This window comes from Ixodes scapularis, unplaced genomic scaffold (genome assembly GCF_016920785.2).
Source record: "Ixodes scapularis isolate PalLabHiFi unplaced genomic scaffold, ASM1692078v2 PGA_scaffold2__306_contigs__length_199485367, whole genome shotgun sequence".
Lineage (NCBI taxonomy): Eukaryota > Metazoa > Arthropoda > Arachnida > Ixodida > Ixodidae > Ixodes > Ixodes scapularis.
Genome location: NW_024609857.1, coordinates 31908579 through 31924922, shown reverse-complemented (window position 1 = coordinate 31924922; position 16344 = coordinate 31908579). Strand labels below are relative to the sequence as shown.

General features: G+C 48.9%; 1 protein-coding gene across 1 annotated transcript in view; it reads left to right on the top strand.

Moving 5' to 3' along the window:
* Positions 1-564: 564 nt before the first annotated feature.
* LOC8042104 overlaps positions 565-16344 on the top strand; it is a 65764-nt gene continuing 49984 nt past the window's right edge. Inside the window, exons 1-6 of the mRNA XM_029989981.4 lie at positions 565-679; positions 9760-9823; positions 12646-12734; positions 13197-13525; positions 13623-13727; positions 15776-16075. Of these exons, the coding sequence (XP_029845841.2) occupies positions 565-679; positions 9760-9823; positions 12646-12734; positions 13197-13525; positions 13623-13727; positions 15776-16075 (1002 nt within the window). The remainder of the gene's footprint in view (positions 680-9759; positions 9824-12645; positions 12735-13196; positions 13526-13622; positions 13728-15775; positions 16076-16344) is intronic.

Here is a 16344-nt window from a genome sequence, read left to right as displayed (position 1 = left end):
GTAAAAAAAAAGTTAAAAAAAAAGTAAAAAAATTTTAAGCTGCGCACGTTTTTGGCACGGCAAATTTTAGTTTAGTATAATTAAAAGCAGACATGGCCGACATCCCAATGTTTGACAGGGATTTAGAAACACTCTTTGCCCATGCACAGGCAATGGTTTCGACGACTTGTCTAAAAAAAAAAAAGCCCCACGAAAGTCGTCGACGCCTGTTCTGCATCGTCGATAATTACGCCGTAACCTCGCGAGTCTTCAGCGAAGTTCAAGGTTCCGCACTCAAGATGCGCAGAACGCGGAGCGACGTGCAGCCAATAGTTGCTCCGTGTTTCAGTTGGCCTTTTCCGCGGCCAACTGTCGTGACGCAGGTGTACCTTTTTCGATCAGGCAGCGACGCGCATTTTGTTTTCTGTGGACAGCGAATTCGAGGCACGGCGCGTCGCACATGACCGCTGAACGGGAACCGAGCGAGCCACGGCGGCGAACCACAGGCCGTCACCCTGGCGACGAGTCCGCGGACCCTGGACTCGAGTACACCACTGCCATTCGCACCCCCGGGACTTTGCGAAGATGTGCGCCGTCCAGGGGTCTGCGGTCTCCGCCATTGGTGGGGCACCGATGCTGCTGCTTCTGCTCTGCTGTGGAGTCGTCGTCGTCGGTGTGGCAGCCACCGAAGACGTGCCCGGTGCGTTGGAGACTCCGTTATTTCTGGCAGCCGCAGCTTCGACGGGAAAAGAGAAAAAGATACGTTTAAATTTGCCTTACGCGCGGTCCTATAGTTGAATTGTCATGTCTTAGGATAGCCCACCTCATATCCGTTGTTAAGCGTACTGATGTTTCATTGTAGCAATATTTACAGTGACGTTTTTTTTGTTTTTTTTTCTGCTTAATCCCTGTCAGTTTTATTTTTAAGTTTCTACTTTGTTCCACAATATATACTCTCAACATTAGAAAATAATCCAACCCCTTTATGCCGACATATTAACCTTTCTAACAACAAAAAAAAAAAAAAATCAAAAACCTTCTCGCTTTTATTTAGAGCAGACATTATGGTGACGATTTCGGCGGAGGACGTCGTTGAGCACGGAGGTAAAGATTGTAGGGTAGCCCCAACTTCGGCCTCTCGGGTTTTATATAATCATTTGCAGAAAAAGTAATAAAGTGTCCTTTACCGCTCGTAAAGCTTGGAGCGCAATTACGTAATCCAGGATTGAGAAGCTTGAGTTTTTAGAACGTCATTAATGCATTCTTGTACACATTCTAAAGGGAATTAGTTCTATCTATATTGCTGTAAGACTTCACCGCGTCAGTAGCAATAGGTAGTATTCACTGGCGGCCATAGTCAAGTTAGTTGCTGCTGAGTGCGAGCTTACGATGAGCTTCCACAACACTGCGAGAAGCACTTCACGCCATCAAGATTGTGTAGATCTTCTAAGAAAGTAAGTGGAATCTCGTTGTGAGCATGCGCTCAAAAATCCGCGCTCAAAAATGGCGCTCAGTAAATTCCACCTATTGTTGAGTGACTAAGCACATATCACTTTACATGTTACTTGCAAATAGGTTGTCACCAAGAACACTCTTTTACGCATTTTTTTTATGATACTCACAATCCGTCATTGAACGAATGCATAGTTAGCGCGCAACATCATTGCAGTTTGTCATTTGTCATTCCTACTTATTTTTGAAGAAAAAGAGGCGGCAAATTCGTTGGTGCGAAATATACGCTGCAGGATGTAATGCATCGGCAAGATTATCGACAATGGCCGTTGATGTCACATCCCTTGAAACCATGTATGTGAACAGAGACGTAAACAGCATAACAAATATCACGTAATAACATATGTATACCCTATTTCACCTTTTGGCGTACCGCAGGAAAGGCTACAAGAGCGAGCTCCTTGCTCTGGGGCACATCTCTGCGGCACAAGCTCTCGTGCATTAAGGGCAGGTGCCAACGCTATGAGCTCGCGCTTCTAGCCTTCGCTGCGGTGCAGCATAAGGTGAAACGCAGTGTACAAGGGCAGGAACATCTAAAAACAGAGATTGCGTGATATCTAATTCTGTCAAACGTCGCTTACTTTGGGGGACAGCCACAGGCGCCCGCCTTCCCTTTACGTTTGCCGCGCTGGCGGGCGGTGAACCGCACGTTCTTTGATGTCCCTGGCTTCGGCTTAACCCTGGCACCCGCTTTGGTACGCGTCGAGGCCCTGGACGATTTGTTCCTTTTGGTGCTCTTGGCCTGTTTTGTCCCCTTGGGTCCGTTCCCGACAGTGCGTCGTCGTTTCGGAGTTCTCTTCGGTCGTGACGAAGACGTAGTAGACAACGTCGCTTTGGGGGTTCGTTTTTTTCGGCTAGAAGGATTTCGCTTGCCTGGTTTGCTGAGTGACTTGGTAATTTTGGCCATCGAGCCGTTCGGAGAGGGCACCTCGTCGCTCGATGTTTCTATCGACCACCCGCAGATGGACATCAGCCTCCCCACGGCTGGTGCGGCTGCTGCCTTCTTTTTCTTCTGCGTAAGCGATCAACGCCTCTACCGATCAAAGTTCTTCCGATTCAAAATATTTACGAATCTAGATGGCGCCACCGCTCTGGCTTGGCAAAAGACGCAAAGCCAATCGGACATGCCTTTTTGCGCTTTTGCCGGCGCCTCTTCTGCATGAAATAACCCCTATTTAGCTTTCGCTTGGTGCTATTTTTTGATGGTGTGTCAGCGCACTATGCTCGGGGAGAACTTTGAGTGGGAATTCAGAAAAAGTGAATGCGGTGCATGGCCTTGATAAGTAGGAAGAAGTGAATACGGTGCGTGGCCTTGATCGGCGCCTGAGGGAAATTTGCACTCAGCGGCAACAGCTTGCTTCGTTGTCCCAGAGAGCTGTCTCCGAGCGGTGCCCCGTTCAGTATGTGGGGTGACAGACATAAGGCGGCCGTCACTTGGGAATTCCGAAAAAAAAAAATTGGGTTGTGTGGTATGTTTATACAGCCTAGAACTTGGTCTGCCTCTCAGGGGCGACGAGTCTCCCAGCTCTAGATGAGCAATTTAGCCAGTGCAGTACAACCGCTAGCCTGGGGTCTTTAACGTGCATCACGCAGTAGTGATACACGACAGCACGCGCCGGTACGATGCTCATCCAGATCGAAACGGGCAGGGGTGGGGATTGAACCCAGGATCCCTGGGTTCTGCAGCGCGAGCTTTCGCTCCACGTGCTCCGAGCTGGTGTGCGCAAGCCCACTCGGCCACCGATCCCCCTTGGGAATTCCGAGATGGAACTGGTCGTGCTTTTTAATATCACGCGATCTCCTTCCTCCTTCAGTGGCTATCTCCACAAACCTTCAATCTTGGGAACGGAGTCGGCCCAGCGAACCGTCTTGGGGCATGGGTTCGGGGTCGCGGGAGCTGCTGTGAGCCATGTGGTAGCCTGTATGGAAGGAGAATTAGCCGGTTCAGCGATCGCATCGCTGTCTACAAATGCCGGCTTAAGGCGGACGACGGACACAACCGTGTAACGGCCGTTAACTCGCAGTGTCTTTTCGCCACGTGCCACGACGAGGTGAGGACCGGTTTAGGGTGCGCGCTGTCGACGCGCAAAAGGATGTAGCCGCTGTTGTGCAGGTTCCGATGGAAGAAGGGAGGCTCGCTCTGGAGTGTCCTCGTCGATGTGGCGCGTACGTCACCGAACAGACGGGCTAAGTCCTCCACGTAACGCAATCCTACCTAGAGTAACTCTATATGCTCCGCCTTTCGGAGCAGAGTACCACAATGCGCTTCCAGGGCGGCCATGTTGGGTCCAAGGTCGCACGGCACGAAGCGACCGTCGCTTCTGCAAGAGCTCTAGATCCGTGAGCTACGCGATCGTCCTCCGTGTCCTCGTCTTCCCAAACTTTGAAAACATGGCTTAAAACATCACTTGCATTATAAAACAACACGACAATGCTGTATCATAGCCTCCTCTATACTCACAAAGCCTGGCAGTTCGATGACGGAGCCGTAGAGTGCCCGGTCGCCGATTTGAAGCGCGAAGATCTGGTAGCGCAAAGCACCTCTCGGTGATGATGATGATGATGATGATGATCTTGCAGCTGTTCCCTTTGTATCGGGCGGTTCCGAACCACGTTCGTACCTAGCCAAAAAAAAATATATATATTAAACAAAACAAAAAAACACTTATTTCTTTCACTTTCTCCTTGTCCTTCGCATTCAATTTGCTTTTGTCCTTCGCCACCAGTCCTCCAGTCTGCTTTTCGTTCTTCCAATCACTTTCCACCTCCGTCCAATCGGCTTCGTGGACGCTGCGGCGCGCGTTTCAACCTGACTTCAAGGGAAAGCAGCAGCATCTCTATCTAGAAACGCGTTCAGCGCTGACCCCGTCGCAGGTGATTGGAAGCCGAGTGCTTCCGCCAGCAATTGGGCTTGTGGAAGGGGCTGGCCAGGTGTCTGTACGTTTTCAGGAGCGTAATACCAGTGCACCGGATGGCTTGGTTGCAGGCTTGTGCATGAGAGGACGATGTGTTCGATGGTTTCATCCGCTTCTCCACAAGCCCGGCATGTTGTTGTTTTCACCATCCGATTATATTTCTGTTCGTACACTAGTGTTCTCAGCCCTCCTGTACGTGCCTCAAAAAGCAAGCGGCTGCCCAGGCTGTTATCGTATAACTGAGCCTCCGCTGATATTGTACTTTTGCTGAGGTTGTACACCCGTAGCGTTGACTTGCTCTTGGCCGCCTTTGCCCACTGAAGGGCCTCCTCCTCACGCACTCTCTTCCGCACCTCCGTTTCCCACTTTGTGTCTGTAGTGGCACTCACGGGCACTGTGAAGAAACCAAATTTTTTTTCCAGTTGGTATAGCCGCTTCCTCCATCTTGTCTGTATACTTGCAAGGTGGATGTATACGAAGAGTCGCTTTGCCCACCGATTTCGGTCCATGAATCGCAGCCGCCCGATGTAGCCGATCTTGCTCGTCGCTTCTCTGGCTTCGAAGGATGACCACCCGAGGTCTCCTTGGACAGCCTCGTTGGCCACCATACCATGGCATCCTACGGCCTGCCTCCCGACGTCTCGCTGACGGCGCTCCAAGATCTCCCACACATCCCCGGGTACGCAGATAACAGCGTTGGCAAAAGTCTGTCCCGGTATTATGGCCGCTTTCGGTTCTCGTGTAACAACAAACCGGTTGCAGCTCCATAAGTTTCGTTTGCGAAGAACGTTGGTGCCTCGTATAGCTGTCTGTCGGAGATGTAGATGGTGCTCGGCCAAGTACTCTTGCTTATTGGTGAGTGTAATACCGAGGTACTTGTAAGTGTCTTGCTCGGGGATTTTTTCGCCATTCAGCACGCAGTTACCTATATTAGGCTCTTGAGGTCCAACCAGCTGCATCACTGCCGACTTTTTGTTGTTAAAGCGAAGGCCTCGCGCATCCGCCTCCTCATCGAAAATGTATAAAAGTTTCTGTAAGTCTTCTGCAGTCTCCGCCATCAGTACAATGTCGTCCGCAAATGTAAGACCCGGCAGTACCCAATTTACCTCCTCGCCTTCCTCTAAATGCACCAATGAGAACCCGATTCCAGACTGAACCAGGCGCCTCTCCAGTCCCGACACATAGAGGATGTACAAGAGCGGTGAAAGCGGACAGCCTTGTCGGCGACCCCTTGTCACCGTCACTTCTTCTGATTTGGCACCATTTAGCTCCGTTTTCACCGTGTTGCCCGAATACAGTCGAATACATACTCTGGGACTTCGCAGTCCCAGAGTATGTTGTGCAAACTGGGGCGCGAGTCCTCCTCCCTGTAAAGTTTGCACCGGGAGTCAGGTGGTGCTGCGTAAGGGTGTTCTTTCTTGAGGGCACAAAGTTCGAATTTGTATTGGAGGTTAGGAGTCCCCGCTCCGCCAATGCGAATGCGCCGTAGCAGCACCATTTCTTTTCTTCGAAATGTGTTCTTTGGAGTAAGGCTGTTCCTTTGGGGAACCGGGAACTTCCTAGGAGGCGTTTCCTTGTTCGTTGGTCTAGGCGCAGTTCTTCAACGGGGTCGTATGTATCCTGGCCCTCATGAGGATTGTTGTTGCGATCGCTCGGTTGCGGGTGTGACGGCCTGACGTCCGAAGGCCGGGGCTGCAGGGACGGTTGCGTGAGGTTTCTCATCGCCTGCTGCGCGGCTTCGTGTGCAAGCTCGTTGCCGGGTATTCCCTCATGACCGGGGACCCACCTTACGCTGATCCTGGCCCCCTTGTTCCGGTATAGTCGGATTGCGGAGTCAAAGATAGCTTTTATGGTGGGACTTGCAGAGTACTTCTGTTGCCTAAGTTCTATAACCCCTTCTTGGGAGTCTGTATAGAAAACTAGCTGCTGGTCAGTTCCTAAGTAGGGTGCAGCCCCTTCAATGGCCTGCAGGACAGCCTTGCACTCTGCATATTCTGGTGTGTGATGGCCTGGGGGATTGCCTTGGGTCACTGTCCAGGTTGCGTATGGGCGCTTCTCCGTATTGGCGCTTCTCCGCCAATACGGAGTTGGCGGCGAAAGGAAAAGGAACGCGATACTCTGGCTCTGCAAGCAGAGAGTTCCTCTACCGTTATCACCTAGATTCTCTTACGCATAAACTTTGAATTTCTCCTGTAATTTAGGTTAATCATTATACTCACGAGAATAAGTGATTAATAATATGTATCAGTTTTAAAATTAACAACACGTCAGAGACTAATTATGTAGTTACTTCGACACAGCTCCCATTACTTTGAAAATACCCGTAACATCTTTCTTCTCCTTCACAACCTTTTCATTAAACGTCAGTTATGAGTTCAACGCTTGTCCTGTTTACGTCTTTCACTGGTTCTTGTCCTTTGCGCTGCAGTGTGTATTGTGTATAATTTTTTTTAACCAACTCGCTTATTAGATTATTTTAGTGCTCCAATAACTCTGTGTATAGTCTCATGTTCACCGAGGGAGCTCCCCACTACGGCTTGCGTGAATTTCGTTAGATGAGTAAAATTATAAAAAGGAGCAGACATTACTGCGATTCCTTTAGTTGCGCCTACTCGCCACATGAGTGAATGAAGATTTTACAATATGATACAAAACTTTAAAGTATAATACAGCGAGAACGAGGACGGGAACAGGACATCTTTCATGTCCTCGTCCTCGCTGTTTTATACTTTCAAGTTTTGTATCTATTAACCAACACGCTCGTTTTCAATTGTACAATATGAGCATGCATCTAGTACAAAGTCATGCACAAACAAGCTTTGCAGATTATGCATGAAAGTGAACATTCCTTCACAACATTCAGCGAGCTGAAAAAAAAAAAAAAGAACCAGGCTAATTTTGTTTTGTGCACAGAATGGGTAGTATATTCCTTTCCCCTCTTCCGTGGGAGACGATGTATCGGCCAGACTGGGAGTTGTTTAAACTATCGACTCCGTGAGCACAACAACAATATAACTAGAGTCAACTCAGGACATTTAGGTCTAAATTGCCGTGATTTCGGATGCGTGGCACATCTATAATATTTATTGATATATAGATGTATATATATATAGATATATATAGATATGTATATAGATCTATATGTAGATAGGTGTACCGTGCTGGGCAGAAGCGGTAGCCAACTGACTAGAGAGATAGTGGAAGCAATGCAGATTGCCAGGTATGACGATAAATGTGTTAACACTCCATCGCTCACTTTATCGGGAAAAGAATTAGCTTATATTTTACTATAGAATAGACGCACACATTCATCATTTCGTGGACCGTTGAAGAAAAAGAAGCCAGTTTTCACAAATATATCGAAAATGTTCACAGATGTATCGAAAAAAAAAAGGAAGTGCAAATGTAGATGGAGTTGTGAATCAGCGCTGTGTGAGTGTTTTTTCTGCCGTGATTGCGTCACTAAGTGGGATCGTTTTTGTGGCTGGTAGTGACGTGTGTTTGTGTGTAACTCCTTACCTGCGCTGTTAGTTTGAGACATGGATGACCAACTCGCCCAAGCTGCCGTTTTTTCGAGCTACATTCGTGTTAGCCTCGATCTGCCGAATGCTCTTGTTTGTACGTGATTTCGTGCATAAAAGGCACTTTAAAAGGTCACGCGCTTGCGGCCGTGCTTTCGTCAGCACTGCAGTTGTTTGCGAGGTTGGAGACAGACCACAGAGTATGCGCTGCACCTAAGTGAAGCATAAAAAGGCACCTCTAGGAAATGAACGTCATAGACTCTTGAATATAAGTAAACCACGCTACCGCGCGCAGTGAATTCCTCTCGGCAGAGTAATACACCGCAGCGATTATTCACCGAGAGAGCCAGCTGGAAAGCTGAGATGAGCAGCTTTCTACAACTGCACCTGAGTTGCCTAGTTCCTGGGGACTCTTACAAGGTGAAAAGGTCCGCTTGCCTTGTAGAGGTATTGGGGAAGGACCTCACCGGAACAAACAACCCGTTCTCTGTGGACGCTGAAGAAATTTTTTCCTCCGTACCGCACGATGAACTTTTGGTCACCGTCCGAGAACTAATGAATCGATGTGTGTACCGACGCACAAAACTCGGTTCCATGGAACTTTGGCATCCTTCACTCCAGTGACTGTCGAGACTTATGAGGAGTGTAAAGCCTGAATTTTATCAGTGGGCTTTAGTTTAAACATCATATTTAAATGGACTTCCCCAACAATTTGCAGAAACGGTGAAGCAAAAACGATGCGTCGTGGGCTTAGGCTTATGATGACTCGTACCTTTACCTTCACATCCGAACACGATACCAAGTAAACGAATATTTTGCCCTATGGCATCTTATTTCACGGTGACGCATTCGTGATTGGTTTCGCCACGACGGCTTCCCGTGCCTCTCGAATGACCATGCGCACGCAACATGATACTGTGGGGATACAGAGCATGTTTCTTTGAACACCGGTTTATCATGTTCATATCGGCTGATCCACTGAACCAACGACTGCTTATAAAAATACGAAAACAGATTTCTTTTTTATGAAGCCAAATACGGGTATTTATACAACGTGTTTTGCTTTTGTATCAGGGTATTTCGGAAATTGTCGAGCGACGTTCCAAAAATCAAAGCTCTCCCTGGGTGTCAGATGTACCAAAGCTTTTAAAAGCCTAAGATTATGACGAAGCATAAGATTTGCGAGTTTCCGATTTGGCGGTTTGGAACTTTTGAATTTTATTCGGGCTCAAACCGCATATCCTCATGCAGTCAACAGTGTTATTCGAAATAAATCGATTTGGGTGAGCATCTCAAGCTATTATCTTCGTACTTATATAGAACCGGGATTCAGTAAAAGGTTCCCTTAACGCAAACAAAGCGAGACTCGCTTCGTAAGTATAGTGAGCCCCTGTTGGTTTGATGCAAACAAAAATCGACGTATGTTCTAGCACAGGGGTGGCCAGGCTGACCCGGCCTAAGAGCCGCAAACAAAACCACAAGACTTCCAAGAGCCGCAGATGGTGGGGGGGGGGCTACTTTTTGTCGAGAGCAATGAACTACTTTCAATCTGTCCGAGTCCAAAGCAGTTCAACTGTACGTAACGTAGCAGTAGCACAAGACTACCAAACCGAAACCCGTATTTCGATTTAAAACGCATTCTATTTCTCTTTTTGAGGAAGTGCTCGTGTGACCTGGAGGGAGGCGTGGGAATGTGTGGAAAGGGGGGGGGGGGGGGGTAGGGCAGGAGGCCGCGAACCACACTTTAACACGCGAAGAGCCGCAGCTTGGCCACCCCTGTTCTAGCCCGATATCCTGGTGTTTATTCGATGCGTCTTCTGCGTGACTTCTAGGACCCTCTGAAGTAACATCGTGCACGAGAATTATGGACGGCTGCTTCGAGGAAGATTGTCATATGTAAGAAACTCTTCTTCTTGGTTTATGACCTTTTTTTTTCTACTTTTTGGGGGATGATAAGTTTTAGAAGATATTACAATTCACGATCTCTAAATACCTGGGGGTTGTAAAGGCTATAGTTCCCTTGACCGATACTGGCTACTCCGACTGTAAGTTAAATCTAAAGCAGATTTGGCAACGAAAGACGTCGACTGGAAGCGGAAATACAAATTAAATTGGCGGGCCACGGCTTTCTTTTATGATTCAACTTTCTGAGCATTCTTCCATAGTATAATGTCGGTCGTTCTCAAAGCTTCATATATGACACCGCATCACCAGTTAAGAACGGCAGGGTAAATTGAAATCAAGTAATATACCGATATCGTCAAAGGGTGGGCGGCGCAAGCTTGGCGCCGCCATAGCTTTAGTTCACAGGGGCAATGTGACAGAGCACGCGTACGCCCAGAGCAGCAGCGAGGTTCTCCAACACCATCTAGAATTATGAAAGTCTCCGGCCGCTGCACTCTACCTCCGTGGAACGTCATTGCACAGTCGGATGGCGGCATACTCGGGAATTGGACCCAAGCCGGACGCCGAGCTTCCATCGACGCTTTGATTGGACACGAGGCCCAGCCGAGCACTGACGCAGCACTCGTGACCAATCAGTGTCTTCGCTCGAGCTCACTGTGATGACGTCAAACTTATAGTGCGCAGGTTCTGGGTTGCCGCACCGTGCAGAAGGGCAAGGTTTCCGCGAGGCATCGCGGCAGCGTCGGAGTATCCGGACTGGCTGGTCACGTGGGTCTTTTAGTTTGATGCGGCCAAGCAGTGTTCAGATGGTTATTATGGGGGCTTAGATTAGGCAGATAACTGTCTGTTCTTAGAGGCGGCGTTCGCTAGCGGTCGTAGCTGAATGCGTAGCTACCCAGTACGTGCTGACGGCGACCTACCACAATGCTTCTGCAACGTGCATTCCTTACCATCATGATTGCCGGTCTTCGGAATTTATGCGGAGGGCAAGCTGCTTCTCGCGCAGGGGGGTAGCGGTGACGTCAGAACGCCGAGCCCATGATTGGCTGATCGCGACCCCCTATCTGAGCGTCGTCTGCTCCTTTGCAACGTCGTCTGCGTCTGTCTTCCTTTCCTGCGATTTTCGGAAGTGCAGGTCTTTACGAGCGAGCTCGACTTCGCCTTTCAGAGAGGGCAGACGAAATAACTCGAGCAGTACGTTGTTTTGTCTACCTTTCCTGCGACTGTCGGAGATCCACCGCTTTTTCATCGGCGAGAAAGCGGCCTTCGAAAAAGATTTGTTTGTCCTTTGTTCCTCTTGTTCCCCTTCTCCAGGGATTATTTTCGTAATTCTTGTCCAGCTCGCTTGCACCTTTGCATTTTATTCCATTGTAACAATAATTCCTTCTTGCTGTCAACGGGTCTACGGCATAACTTCCGCGATACGCTCGACGCCGATCGGGTAGCTCGATCGATCTTGCTCGGATTCTCTTCCACGGATTAGCACAGGTTTTCAAACTTTTCCCACTTGGGTTTCCGCCACACACACATACCATAATACGCTAACTGACAACAGCCTTTTAGTCGAGCGAGAAAGTTGTGGCAAAAGCAGCGATCGAGCACTTTTGGTCTATGATGTGCTCAAAGTACCGATCGCACAGCCGCATTTGTTTATTTGCAGTCACTACATCGGCTGTCATCTGTCTTTAGCTGATTATCTTTGAACAACTCATTAAACGCGAGGCATCATTCACGAAACTTGTGCAACTAAACGTTTTAACACAGCGATGAACATGGTGTTTACTTCTTACCTGAGCGAGCGACCTGCCGCGGCATATTACTCTTGGGGCGTTGCAGCCACTACTGTGGAAGGTCCGTCTTGGACAGTCCATTTAGAGGCGCGTAAAGTGCGGTAGCCATTATGTGGCTGCACTTTGCGGCCCCCGAGGGCACTCACAGTGACTCTCTAAAATGTCACCTTTATCGGACAGCGTCATCTTTACCGCGTAGCTACAATTCTTAAACGACGCCTGGACATTCGCAACTAGAGGGAAATCCTTCATCTCAAAAGAAAGGACGTATCCTTCAAGGTATGTCCTTTCGCCTCTTTCGAAGGCCGCGTTCTCGCCGGTGAAAAAGCGGTGAATCTCTGACAGACGCAGGAAAGGTAAAGCAGCCATCGCTTTGACTAACAGACGTAAAGCAGACGACGCTAACTGCGCCAACCGCGCCAACCCGCCGACGCCGTTAAAGAGTGAGGAGTCTCGCCGCCCATGAAAGGAGGGAAAAAGTATTTGGGAGGGAACTTGCGGACACTAACCACCCTCACTCTTGGTCTTAGCAAAAAAACCTTGGCGCCTCGGGACACCTCGCCAGTGAGTCCTTCGACTTCTCTCCTTGATGGTCGTCTGCTAATTGTTACACAAAAACAACGTACCGCTCGAGTTATTTCGTCTGCCCTCTCTGAAAGGCGAAGTCGAGCTTGCTTGTAAAGACCTGCACTTCTGAAAGTCGCAGGAAAGGTAAGAGAGACGCAGACGACGTTGCGAGCAGACGACGTTGCAAAGGAGCAGACGACGCTCAGAGAGAGGGTCGCGATCAGCCAATCAGGGCTCGGCGGTCTGACGTCACCGCTACCCCCTGCGCAAGAAGTAGACGAACTTGCCCTCCACATATTCTGAGCATACTTTATCAAAAGATCGTGGTGTATACATTTATTTATTAAATACATTTTTCACTCACTCACTCATGCACGGTGAAGAGTGCATTGAAATATGACGCCCAGGGAATACCCGTATACGTATATACCTACAGATCTTGTTCCTACTTCACAGAACTGTGCCCTGTATCCACGGTGCCTGCGACGGTCAGGGTCGCTGCACGTGCCAGCCCTGCTGGGAAGGAGATTCTTGCGATGAGTTCGGCAAGTAGATCAAACCATTGTTTCAATTTTCGTGTACGAATCTTATCATCTGAAGTACGCGATTAATGTATCTGAGTTCTGAAGCTATATGTATTTTATAAAATTAGGCATCGTATCTATAGTTCTTGGGCTAGCAGCGCAACTTGGTGGAGGATTGCTTTATAGTATGCACTGCTTATATGCTTGCCCTTTTCTTAGTTTGACATACTTGCAAACTAGCCCAAAACTCAACCATAACTCCCAATGATACGCATGCGGAGCGGGCACTGATTCATACAGGTGTCTTAAACGCACCTTCCCGTAAATTGCGTTAATTCAGCTAATGGCCTCAAATCCCAGCGTCTTTCTTAACAGTTGCGCATCTACCCCGAGGCCGTCGCCGCAATAAGTCGGTAACTTAAACGCCTAAGATGCGTGCAATGTTCAACCTACTCCCTCAATATGAGGGACGGCTTCTTCCAGTCGACCTGTTCCCGCCGTCCTTCCCCAGCCGCTCTGACGTGGTCGGCGTGAGCGAGCCCGGGTCTTCCCGGCCCGTGTACCAGGCCCGAGCCCTCGACCGGGACCTCGAGACCACGTGCGACGGCCGCGAGCCCTGCGACTGCGCTCAGATACGCTACGCCGTCGTTTCCGGAAACCACTACGCGCTGTTCTCGGTGGACAACGTGACAGGACGCGTCGTGCTCGATGATCCCGACCATCTGATTGAAGGGGTCTCCTTCCCGGTTACCCTTGGTGCCTGGAGCCCCGAAGCCTTTGAGAACGGCACAGAGCCAGACTCTACAACTCAGGTGCCCCCACTGTTTGATCGTTTATTTATTTTATTTATTTATTTTTTTTTTTTAGAGTACGCAAGAGCTACTGTTTCACTATTCGTTCCCCGCGCAGGTGACCTTCTACTTAGACTCTGCAGAGCAGCACGACGACCATGGTCAAGTGATCACTGCAGATGACATCAGAGCTGGTCGTCGGTACAATCGTACCAAACGGGAGGTGAGAAAATGCTTTTTTTTTATATATAGACCCGTACTTTCGGTCATGGGAGAATAATAATCTTGCGGGAGGAGTTGTCGACTGGTATATATATATACATAACTTCAGCAGGCCGGAAGGAATTGAATGTGTACGGAGGTGTGTGGACGAGACTTCTAGCCAGCCCACCGGCGACGGGCGGACAGGGTGGAGGGTGTTATTATTCTTTATTTATAACATACTGCAGACCAAGATGGTTCAAGCAGGAGTGAATAAGAAAGTGAATCACACACCGTACATGACAATATGCAAGCAATACCTTCAACAGAAAGTACAAATGCAGAAGTATTATACAGAGCATAAAAAGCCACCAGCAGCAGAAGGAAATGTAGCACTGAGGTCCTATGAAGTCCTGAACTGGGAGGAAACGGTTAACTGAGGGGGAAGAGAATTCCAGTCACTACTTGTCCTGGGGAAAGAAGAAAATTTAAAAAGATTGGTGCGAGCAAAGTAAGGTGCCAGTAAGTGTGCCGGATAATGTCTGGTATGTCTCGTAGTAACGGTTTGTAGGTATGAGTGCCGGTTAATAGAAAGCCCCCCCCCCCCCCCCCCTATCATTTGCAAGAATATACAAAAACTTCCGCCTAGCCTTTTTTCTTCTGTCCTGTAACAAATCAATTTGGTTTATTTGCATTAGTGAGCAGGAAGAGTCGGATCGTTTAAATTTATCCTAAATAAATCTGACTGTTCGCCTGTTGAGCAGTAAAGGGAAAAGCGCACATTAGTTTCCACAGACGGGAGCGAGAGAAAAGGCCCCCTCTGTGGGACTTTTGAGTTACTTCAAGGGAGCGAATACAACTAAAGCAACTGCTTCTTACGCCCCGATTTGTCCTTGTATAGGGTTCCCGAGTAGTGATAAGCGCACCCTCCCCCCCCCTCCCCCCCCCCCCCCCCCCTGCGCTCCCATGCGAGATTTGCGAGAAGTGCAAGGAGGGTGGATTGTCTTACCCTGATTGGCTACTGTGAAAATCCGGCCTCCTCGTGCGCCGGGACATTTCAATATTCTTAACCTTCCTTCCGGGCTTCGGCAGCAGGAAAGCGTCACCGTTGATGTCGGAGGCTGGTTTGGACCTACAAAAAGGTTTTCTGCAGGGTAAGAAAGTCTCCCTCGTTACCCTTCCGATTTCTCCTCTCCCAGTGCTGTATTGACGGCCGTGGGTTTCTTTTGTCGCTGAATCTTGGGGCTGGATAAGCGCCTAGCTCATCCAGCCTCAAGATATAGCGACAGAAGGAACCCACCGCCGCCAATATAGCAGTGGGACAGGAGAAAGGGGAAGGATGGCGGGAAGGATTTTCCCACCCTCCGGAAAATGGTTTTGTAGGTCGACCTTTAAGAATGAACTCTGTGCTAACAGTTTTAGAAAGAGAACGAATGTCTTTTGGGTGAAGCTCAAGACGGCTCATAGTCCCATACTAAAGAGCCACAAAGACGAGAACGATCAAACGATGCTCGTCGTGCTGTGTCGATTATCTTCGCGACGGCGTGTTCCACACTCGGGGACAGCTTTCTGTGACCATCAGAAAAAAAGAAAGGCGCAGTCAAAGCAGCGGGCGCACCCTCTCCTACAGCACTGGCTGCATTGTCACAGAAAGTTGATTGTTTGACATGGCAGATATTCTTTCAGTTCCTGTAATTCCAATTCCAAATCCAGGTTTTTTATTGTTTTTTTTTTTACGAGAAGTTTTTACTGTTTTTGCTTGCTCGTGTTGGCGCTGGTCGCACCGTAGCAAGGCGATGGGAAAGAGTGTCAGCAGGGGAACGCAACTGTTGGTTTGACGTCATCGCGGTTCTGACCAATGGCGTTGTACCGCGCGGAAGGGGGTAGGGGGCAGCGGTATGCTAACACTTCCTTCTCCCCTTCCCCCTCCGCTGCGTAGTGCGGGTAGGAACTGCGTATTAGTCCTATCGCATCTTCATCGCCTTTCACGAGATACCTGAGCCGGTCGATTCTTGTGTCGAGAGGCTTTAGCGAAGTCGCTTGGTACACGCCCAACCGGCTCTGGAGCAGGCTCCGCCGGCGTCGACAGACTCGGAGAATTACAAGACGGATTTCAAGCTGACCATTGTGAGCGGAGATCCGAGCTCCATGGAGCTCGGTCGAGTCCTCGAGTACGAGCTCACCATCACGGTGCCTCCGACCGAGAGACTGGACCTTCTGGTGGACATGTTCACCAAGGACGTGATCGCTGAGAACTACGTTCCTCCGCTGGCCATCTTCAACGTCAAGACCGAGCTGCCGCCCGAGATGACCTTCAGCGTGGGCGAGCCTGTGCCGAAAATGATGCTCAGCGACGGGGTCAAGAATGTCGTGAGTAATGTCCTCCTGGGAAAAAGGACACTGCGTTCACCACTTATCTTTGGTAAGAATAGCTTTGTCTGTAAAGACAGCGAATACTAGATTGGGTGCCATTAAGCTAGACATTGCTTTGACTGTAAAGACAACAAACGCTGAATTGATTGTGCACACAATAAACGCATGGAGCTTTGATGAATTGAGATGAGCTGTATAAAATAAATATTCCACTACATATAAAAAATTAGTTATAAATGATATCACTATTAACATGTAGGATGAAG